This window comes from Nicotiana attenuata, unplaced genomic scaffold, assembly GCF_001879085.1.
Source record: "Nicotiana attenuata strain UT unplaced genomic scaffold, NIATTr2, whole genome shotgun sequence".
Lineage (NCBI taxonomy): Eukaryota > Viridiplantae > Streptophyta > Magnoliopsida > Solanales > Solanaceae > Nicotiana > Nicotiana attenuata.
This window is the reverse complement of record NW_017672855.1, coordinates 19,136-29,529: the sequence shown is the minus strand read 5'-3', so window position 1 is coordinate 29,529 and position 10,394 is coordinate 19,136. Positions and strand designations below refer to the sequence as shown.

The following is a 10,394-nucleotide window of genomic DNA, read 5'->3' as shown; positions in this document are numbered from 1 at the left end:
TGTAACTGAATAGCGTATTTAGTGGCTTAGGGGTAGAAGGTAACCAAAGTTAGATATTTTGCTATAAACATTAAAAGGTATCTATAGAATATAATTTTTTGAAATGGTATTTATTTAAAATAAATAAGGTGTTAACCTTTGCTATAGGAGGTAAAAATTCCTTTTAACTTTTGAATGAGCATTAGGTTATGTAAAGCCAACTACAAGTAATTGTAAATCTTGAACATGAGTTACTTAGAAAAATCTTCAGATAACTTGCTATATCTAGTTAAACTACAATGAATGTAAAATTTAATTAATTTGAACTAAGGTCAATTGAACGTGTAAAACAAGTGCAAAAGTTTCATCGATATAATCCTTCTTTTGATAGCCGAGAAATCCCCAAGAGTTGGTGGCACATGGTCCTAAACTCGTGATAGCCGAGAAATCCCCAAGAGTTGGTGGCACATGGTCCTAAACTCGGTGGATGATGCGTCCGCCCCCTTATTCTTCTCCACATAAATACCAAGCTTTTTTTGCGGCAAGATTGGGTACTCATAACAAGCTTCGTTGATATAATCTACATTTGCTAATGTTTAGTTGTCCTAACATGTTGCACAGAAGCAAGCCAGAGCAGTCATACAGAAGTTGAAAAATACACCAATTTCGGAGACTAGAAAAGCCATACAGAATAATTAATGGTAAGCACTTCAACATCCCTTCACTCACAAATAAGAATTACAGTTTATACACATCAGTATGGCAGTCAAAAAGAGAGCACGATTCGTGTCCGAATAAACAAAATTAATGAATGAATCTCTAAGAGTAAGAATATGGTCAAGTTGTTCAAGGGGCCTGAGAGGAAAACCCACACAATGTGAGCTATGTAATGGAGGCGAGACGGGGGCAAGCGCCATCAAGTTATGTTACTACGTCCCCTGTGAGGGGGTACTATCAGCAGAATGGATCTGAGGGAGTTGTGAATCCTTAATTTGAAGAAGCCCACATACTACCAACAGAATTTTCATGTAAAAGTTGATCATTTGTTGTTCGTCGAGTGATGGAATTTACACCTAAAAATGATATGATCAAGGGATTTAAGATTCAACCAAGTGAAAGTCCGAGGATTTAGAGAAAAGGAAGAATGTGCCAGTGTAAGAATAAGAAGTTTAGCAGCGCACCTATACATAGAGCAAGGGAGCATTGCTTCTGAAGCTCAATGCATCATTTCGCTTCCGACATTAATAATGCTGCTGTGACCTGCATTATGTATAGAGATTCGATGAGGGTTATCAATACTAGTAACTTGGAAGCAACATATGATCAAATGACATTTTTGGAATTTTGCACTTACTTAAAACACGCGAATTTACGTTATTGGATGATACTATAACTCTTACAGGGAGAAATGGACAAAATGTACTAGACAGAAACTATAGAGATTCCAACTTCCAAGCAATAGGCCAAACATAAGGCTGTTATTATTTGTCATAAAAATGAATCCACATAGTTCAGAAAGCCTGGAACTGTTCTCTAATCAACGATTTGTTTCTTCCTATTGTTTCTCGATGATATTGTGTCTTCTTTTCTATATCATGGATGTATGCTTGAAACAACAAATTGGAATAACGCCACTACCCAAACACCCAGAGGCGGATACATGATTTAAACTCTATTGGTTCAACTTTTAAGGTTTTTAGCTTTGAACCCATTATATTTTTGAAGTTATGGGTTCATATCTACTATATGCTGCAATTTTAGTGAACTTTTACATATAAATTTATGCTCCACGCCAAAAGTACTGGATTCAGTTGAACCTGGTACCAAAGGGCTGGATCCGCCCCTGCAAACACCCCCACCCACAAACAAAAAGGCAAGTAGTATACTTTAAATCAGACCTTGACAATGTATTGTATGTATCTCTGGCCCTGGCATTTCCACTCCATCATCATTAAGCAATGAAATCCCAGAAGAAGTTATGTTGAAAGGGAATGCAAGAGGTGGAGATAGTGGAGATTTTGCTAATTTTATGAACCTTTGACCTGAAAGACGGAAGAGAGCATCAGCAACTCCCATTTATCTATATTAATCTGCAGTCTACTCATGAATCAGAAAGTTTAAGTCAGCAACAAAACTGTAAGCTCTATATAGAGACTCCAATGTATCATTCTTAGAAGTTATGAACCACCGCAATAATTTGCCTGTTCAAGTTGTAAGACCAAATATTAAGGATCGAAACCCTCTAACCAACTTCTATCTACAAGATATGCTAAGAAAGCAATACAAAATTTGAGAGCATAAATGAGCATGAGGTTACTTCTGCAGTAGTGTCCAAGCATGCCGAACGCAAAATAGGACCTATCGCAAGACAAATAATAACTTTGACGAATTTCTTTGCTTCCAAATCTTTCATTTTCTTCTAGTTACATATCCGTGGGTTGTTATCCGTATTACAAATAAATTCTGCTAATTATCAGGTGCTGGCTTTTGGCGTAAGCTTGGAGTAACAATGTCCTGGAGAATACAAAGATATAAATTTTATCGAAGAAACCAGTTCCGACCGCCATCCAATTGTACACCAATCAACTCCTCTCCCTCGCATAATCTGTCTGCAGTGATTTTTCAGATACCAGAATCCAGAAGAGCATGTAGACGGTTAAAGACCAACAAACAAAAATATAGTAACAGTACTTATTTACTCGAGCTAATTTTATGGGTTGCGAGGTAAGCAGATTGCTGACACATCAGAACCAAAGGTGAGCACAAAGGCGAGTTTCAAGACCACAAAAACACAATTTTCCTATCAATAGAGTAAGGACAGAGAAAATCAACAGCAAAACAAAAATTCAGGATCACCAATTCTGAGAAAAGAAGAATCAAACCTGATCTTGATTCAAATACAAGACGAATGCTAACAGCATGAGCCCAGTGGATCCCTAAAGCAGCAACAAGATGAGAATCAAGATTTGTGGTAGCTTCTGGACGATCGACTCTGCTCAGCTCTGAAAAGGAAGTTTTACCTGTTAAAATATACTCTGGTACCATTTTAAAAAAAGGACATTGGGTTTAACTCAACCCACATAAGCTAGCTCATACGTGAGGATTGCCCAAATTATTATAAGGACATCACAACCCATTTTCTCAACCAACATGTGACACAACAGCATCCGAAGTTTTATGGGCCATGTGAAGTAACAAAAGGTAGGACCTGTTGCTTATGCACTACAATTTCCTGAAAATTCTCAGCTACACCTTGTAATTTCATGCTTGATTGTTGAAAATGAAGATTGGACCGCGTGTATCTCTACAACAGCTTCTCCTGGCGACCAAAGCAGATGGACAGCTTTGACTCGACCTATTGCAATACTACAGCGGAAACTGGTGAAAGAAAACAATGGAATTTCACCGAAGATACTTGTGCAATGGGAAAATTTACCTCAAAAAGAAGCAACACAAGAAGATAGGAAGGTAATCAAGCTTAGTTTCCAGAGTTTATCTAGCAACAGCTTGCTCGAGGTCGAGTATGATTCCAAAGGCAGAAGGAATGTAATGAGCTGGAGTAGACGTTCTAAATTAGGGTAAAACTGAATTCAATTCGGGTGTTTTGAGATGACAGCGTTTAGTTAAGCATAGGGTGACTTCACTTTTGACGTTGCAGAATAATAGTAGGGGTGACTTGATCTAATTGAGGGCCCAGAGAGTTCAGCTTATTCCGTATATGCGGACAAACAAGAGAGAGGAATCAGTTCTGAACTTCCAGTAAAACACCAAACTCGGAAATTCACTGGTCTCCCCGTTCGTTTCACTCCTCTTCTCCTCTCTCTTGTTCATTCTCCTCCTCCTTCTCACCAGGTGATATGTGGTTATTATCAGTGGAAACTCAAGGGTGGTTATCAATATCTAGTTTTCCTAATTTTCCTTGAGAAACAACTCAGAATCTTATAATAATCTCAACAAAAACCTGTAATTTACTTCTTGAATGAATAAATTTTCATAAATTTAGCACATGAACACATTTTACCCATTAATTTCAGGGATGAATGTGCAAGCAAACATGCTTTGGTGACATGGAACCAAGCATAATTTATGGCAATGATCCCTATTGTCGCTCAAAATATATTTATTTGTTTAAGATGAGCAAAGAAAAGCTCCCGTCATTATTAATAAAAGCTGTGTTTATTTTATAGGAAAAAATACCAAACGACTTCAGTGCACCACGATACCTTGGAAAGAATAGTGGGAAGTCTCATCACGACTTTGAGATCTCACTTGGTTGGTCACTACTACAGGAATTCGTGAAAATTCTGCAACTGATCTGAAAATGGCAAAGAAGCAGCACTAGATTAGAAAAGAACATTGATCACTTGCTTGGATCGGTGGAGAGAAGAAAGAGATACTTTATAGATATTCATTCAGAAAGACAAAATTCTCACTTGATAAATGATATATGCCAACCCAATGAGTGTTGTCTCTGAGGTCCTTGTACACCTTCACTGGAGAGAGTGAAAAGTTCATAATTATTACTATGGTTAAAAAGACAATGTGGAAAACAGTATAATGCTACTGAGTTTTCAGAGAATTCTTAAACCAACATTGGCGCATAACGTGAAATCACATCAACTGCAAGAAGAGGATTCTGAGCACCACGTGTCAAATCTCTGTTTTTGCATAATCAAAGAGATTATAGAATATGCTCCCAACAAAACCAGGTTAGCATGAATTCCACAGACACAGTATGTATTAAGACCCAAATTTTCACATTGAGAATGATTGCATAAATTTTCCTAGGAAAGCAATAGAATCTGATACAGCATTACACATTATTCTTGTATACAACCTAAGAGCACAAATTTATAAGTACTCAGACTGATGTTATCTGGACTACCAAGATACTCACAATTTTTTCAAGTGGATATTAGGTGAAAAGTTTAGAACTCCAGTAGAAGTTGTACCCCAAAGGAAGTACATGTTGAGAAATTACGCAGGAAAAGTGAAAAAGGAATTACCCTGCAAGAAGAGCAGCCATGCTGTCAATGATCAGTAATTTCACACCATGTTGAAATAGTGAAACTTTGATTTTCTGCAAGCTGACAGAACACAGACTATAATTTGTAAAAAAGGAAAACTTCCAATACTTGCACAATTTGGATGAGTGTTATCAAAGCTAGAATTTCAGACAGCAGTCAATGCCGGCCACAACTGAGGATGAGTGTTATGAAAGCTAGAATCTGGGCGTCACTGTAAAGAACCTTATTTAAAGTATATTTTCTACTATTTCTATACCGGTATTTTCTCAAAAAATTAACGAGTTATTACTTTATCCAAGAACAGGTTGTTTTGGACAACAACAGTGTTATCAAAGACGAAAAGCGCAAAAAAGTTCTTAGGTATGTTGGGGCTTTAAGCGCAAATAAAGCGTGAGCTTTAACGAAGAAAGGCGCAAATGGAGAAAAACTACAAATATGTATGTGTAGTCCAAAACTAATATCTATAAGCATGAATACCAAATATATAGACTAAGAAATTGAAGAAAATTTACAATAAAGTGAAATATCAATTGGTTAATGTGGCCTCTTCAGGATTACGCTCATTGGTAAGGAAAAGTATGCCTTAGAGCTTTGATGACAACGGTGAAGCGCCCGCTAAGCGGGGCGAAGCGCTCAATATGTTTTGAGCCTCGCTTCAGGGCTTAAGAGCGCCTTTGATAACACTGGACAAGAGTACGATCAAACAGAGGGAAAAAGAAATTATAGTACAGGAACTAAACAAAAAAATACATGCATTATGAACACAACATATAAAGGTTGCGTAGATGTTTTGTTGGTCACTTGGTTGTTATAAGACAGGAGATATACGGGCTTTAACACAACATTGTATATGACTTCCCATTGGATTTACTCTTTAGCATGTTCATGACCATCATTCACCAAACAATTTATTTTCTAATAAAACCGCTTTCCTCTCAACCACCTAACCAACTGTAATAAACTATATAACTCCTTCGGACCTTTCATCCTAACCTTCAATGGAAGTGATTGAGAGGCTAAGTCCACCCTTCAGAGAAGAGAAGATGAACACGAAGAAAGTCAATTTCATTAACGGACTCGTACTCCTTCCAACATTATAATCCAGAATTTAAATATTCATGAGTTCATTACTGCATCAAAACTTAGAATAACAGCACATAGGTAAAGCTGCAACAAACCTGTCGGTAAATTCAGAAAGTGATGTCGGTCTTAAAACTAGGATCCTTCCAGCCATCTGCAACATCAAGCGGAACATCCTCACTAAACTCTTCAACTCAATTGCATTACACGGAAAACATTAAAGGGTATATCAGCATCAAGATATGTCAAAAGGTCTGCTATACTACATGCTCTGACATAGTTGACTTGCAAAATTAAAAGATGTCCGACTCTTTAAATTTTTTCCTTTTCACCATCATTTTATTTTAGGGACAGAGTGAGCAAAGACACACAGACATACTTGAACATGGAAGAGACATGTTTATAGACATCTGCAAGTCAATCATTAAAGGAGAAAAGTCAACTTAGAAATGGTCATGATTATCTATGCATCAAGTTATAGAAGAGACTGGAGATCTAGACCTTGCATCCTACCATGACCATTTTCATGGCTCACTTACACTACAAAGTTAGTCAAAGCAAGGGGGAAATAAAATTATTTGGGAAAAGAAATCGATTCCAAGTAATATGTCCTGGACTTGCTAGTAATATAAACCAGCTCCGGCAAGCAATTCATAGACTTAAACTGGAAACTGATTTAAAACCTTTCGCTCCCCTGTTCATGGTTGTCATTTCAGAGTGCTTAATTAATTAAAAAAATATGGCAGAAAGCACTAGACAAAATGCTGCATACCTCCTGCGCCATCCCTTCAGCGTGAAATGCTTCGGGGAAGCTATTATATCCTATTTCTATCATCCTGGGAAGACACTTGAGAAATAGAATGGTCACCATTTCCACTTATAACACAGCAACCTCAGTACCAAAAGCCTGAAAAGTGAAAATACCTCCTTGAACTAAACTTGGATTCTGTATCAATATAAATTACAGAACCATCTAAGCCGCCATAACTTGATGGAAGAGAAGCTAATAACGAAAGCTTCAAACAGAACTGCAATTTAAGACAGAAGAAGCTCGATCAAAAATTTACCGAAGGCAACAAATGTTTTAAAAGCAAGAAACACATAGCACTATTATGGGAAGATAGCAGATTAAAAAATATGAAAATCTCTCTCGATGTACTCCACTTAGCATTTCTTTTCAGGCCCAACTTACCATAAAAAGGAAAATAAAGTAATGTAGAAGTTCGAAGCAGACAATCGTGCCTGAGTTTTACCAATGCCTGCCGGACCCACTAGCTCTGTCACAACACCAAAAGGAATTCCACCACACAAAGCATTATCGAGTCCTTTTAGACAAGTTGGAAGATGGCCAGCCATTCTCTCATTTTGAACCCTCTGTTCCAGCAATGAAAGTGCCTAAGTCACACGAAGAGGAGGGGGAAAAGTGAGTTTGCATCTCCTCTTGAAGAAATGAACGACGGATTTTGCCTTTATAAACTTACAGTTTGGTAAGGAGGACATGTAATTTCACTGATGTGTGCCACTGCTGATGCTACTACAGCTAAATCCACATCTAACAATTCCATCAACTCGAATTCTGTCAATGACAATACGTCCTGGGACCATAGAACAAGCATAAATTAATGGAGACACATTGAAAGCAATTTGTCAGGAAGTTAATGAGGTTCAAAACAGGATACATAAAATTGATCCCCTCACCGTATTCTAGGTGAAAATCTATACTGCACTTAAAACCAAGGTACTAAATTATAAGGAAAAATGATACACACATGCGCACTTGAAATATGAAAGCAACAATCAGAATCTAATGAAACACACATGCACACCTGTGTCTTGTTTATATAAGAAACAACTACCTGCGGGGAAACAAGAAACTAAAGGTGCTCCATATAAAAAAGACTTTTTCCTTGTGTGATCTCGTTTTCGCACTCAGCATAGACAGTTAGACGCATGCTTGGGATAATTCATTAGTGCTTATCAGAGCAATGAACAGATTCGTAAATACTTCATCTGATTTATTGTAAAAACTAGGAAAGTATTTTTCTTGTTTGACAGTTTTTGATTGACTTAAAACTGCATAAAATGTTTTCTTACTAACATCTTGAACACCTCAGAGTATCAAATCAATAAACATCCAAAATACAAGCATCACTAGTTTTTCACTTCAATTACCTACACCAATACTCAATACCAAATTCCTTTGCACATCCATCTAATACAGTGTTTCCACTTCCTATATTTCACTACTCATTGCTAGTTTTTCACTTCAATTACCTACACCAATACTCAATACCAAATTCCTTTGCACATCCATCTAATACAGTGTTCCCACTTCCTATGTTTCACTACTCATTGCTAGTTTTTCACTTCAATTACCTACCCCAATACTCAATACCAAATTCCTTTGCACATTCATCTAATACAGTGTTCCCACTTCCTATATTTCACTACTCGTCGCCATAACAACCCCCCACCCCACCCCCACCCCCACCCCCCACCCCAACATCTTCCCTCGACCAGTGAATTTCAAGAAAACACAAAAATGAGCTCTTTTATTCATAAAACATTACAAGTAGAAACTGAATTTAGCTTAAAAGCCAAAAACTACGCATTGGATGTTAAAATTTGCACCTCAACATGTGTTAATAGACTTTGTTACACTTAGAAATATCAATCTTTAAACATAATTGCCCTTCTGAATAGGATCAAACTTAGGGATGAAACTGTACATTCCATACGTAAATTTGAAGAACACAAAGAAGTAAAACAGGCTCACATAGTTTAAATGCTAATGAATGAAGAATTCAGAAGGCAGCAAAGATTCTTAAACTTGAAAAAAAAAATGTGTAAATATATTTAGCATAAGTAAAATTAACAAAGAAAGAAAGGGTTAAAAGGAGACCTTAGCAGTAATAAGGTTACGAGCAGCAAAAATGTTGGCAATAGACTTGGGAAGACCCATTTCGCTAAGCAGCTTGTTCGCCATAGCTTTCTTCCTCTCCCTCTTCTTTCTCTCTTTTATCTTTCAACTTGTGTCATTATTTGGTTTAAAATAGTTACTTAAATATATTTTTAGCAGCTTTAACCCTTTAAATTTACCACAAGTAAATATTTTTTGTTCTTTATCAAATATTTATCAAATTTCGACGGCTAAATTCAACAGAATTGTGACCAACAAAAAGTTCAGAGTCACCAAAAAAATCCTATCAAATCCCCAAAAACAAAAACAAAAAAAATAATAATAAACAAAAGAAGTAGAAAATACACTTTTAAAAATTGCACCAGCTACCTGAAATAGTCTAAAAATAGTAGAAGCTTAAAAAAAACTCTCAAAGGTGTTGATATTTTCTTAATGAACTACTTGTTTGGATGGTTGTTACCTGCTATTTCATAATGTGTCATATCACATTGTATTGTATTATATTATATTGTTTTAATATAGACAATATTTGTATTGATTGTATTGATTGTATTATTTGACGTCATGTTGCGATATACCAACAATATGAAGAATAAACTTATAATATTATTAAAAATAGGGATAATTTCACATAAATACAACTCACACATATGACTTGCAACATAATAGCCAAGTCATAACTTTACAAATCTGTAGCCCAAAAATAATAGGCTAAGATTTGAAAAAAGAGTATCTTCTGGCTTTTTTATTCAGCAACAGAGTTTAATCAGGACAATTATCTTATTTAGATGAAGTCATGAGATTTTCTAATTCTTCCGTCATCTAATTTTGATCTTTCTCCCCCAATTTGTCTTTAGTGATCTCTCCTAATATATCATCCTATAATCAAAACATAAAATTGCTCGAGCTGCTTGCAAAAATTGCAATTATATAATTACAATAAAGAGTTTGGGCTAAAACAGACTACGCATAATTGTAAAAAATCATCACAAATAGTGAGCATAGACAAGTTTGTAACTTTTCCCAAAAGGATTCTTCCTCAAAAATGGTAAACAAGATAAAGAACCGAGTAGCTTGTATTTTTTCAATTTCGTTGATTCAACTTATATGGTAAAATTGAAAAACAATTGTTGCAAGTTCGTGATTTGGCGGAGAAATCAACAAGGAAAGTAGATTTATACATGAATTATTCTAGAAAAAGTAAGAAAACATGAAAAAAATTAATTTAATTATACATATGCAGTACATGTATAATGATGTATAACTATGTATAAACTTGCATATGGAATGTATAATAATGTATATCAAAAGAATAAGAGAAAGAAGAAGAAGATAAGTGTCAAACTTCCATGAAGGCCTCTTATATAATGACAATGTATATATACCCT

General features: G+C 35.9%; 1 protein-coding gene across 2 annotated transcripts; it reads right to left on the bottom strand.

Moving 5' to 3' along the window:
• Positions 1–671: 671 nt before the first annotated feature.
• LOC109214716 (DNA repair protein RAD51 homolog 2) lies at positions 672–9,144 on the bottom strand. 2 transcript variants are annotated; one of them, XM_019378665.1, is made up of 14 exons: positions 8,989–9,144; positions 7,568–7,681; positions 7,329–7,481; positions 7,011–7,114; positions 6,859–6,922; positions 6,185–6,240; positions 4,986–5,066; positions 4,572–4,637; positions 4,413–4,472; positions 4,203–4,294; positions 2,862–2,981; positions 1,878–2,021; positions 1,161–1,239; positions 672–1,052 (listed from the first exon to the last, which is right to left on the bottom strand). In XM_019378665.1, exons 1-13 carry the CDS (start codon positions 9,070–9,072, stop codon positions 1,196–1,198), a joined length of 1,182 nt encoding a protein of 393 aa, XP_019234210.1. In that variant the 5' UTR covers positions 9,073–9,144; the 3' UTR covers positions 672–1,052; positions 1,161–1,195. The 2 variants fall into 2 exon arrangements, with proteins under 2 accessions (XP_019234210.1, XP_019234211.1); XM_019378666.1 differs by lacking the exon at positions 4,572–4,637 and having other exon boundaries at positions 8,989–9,143.
• Between the last annotated feature and the right edge of the window lie 1,250 nt (positions 9,145–10,394).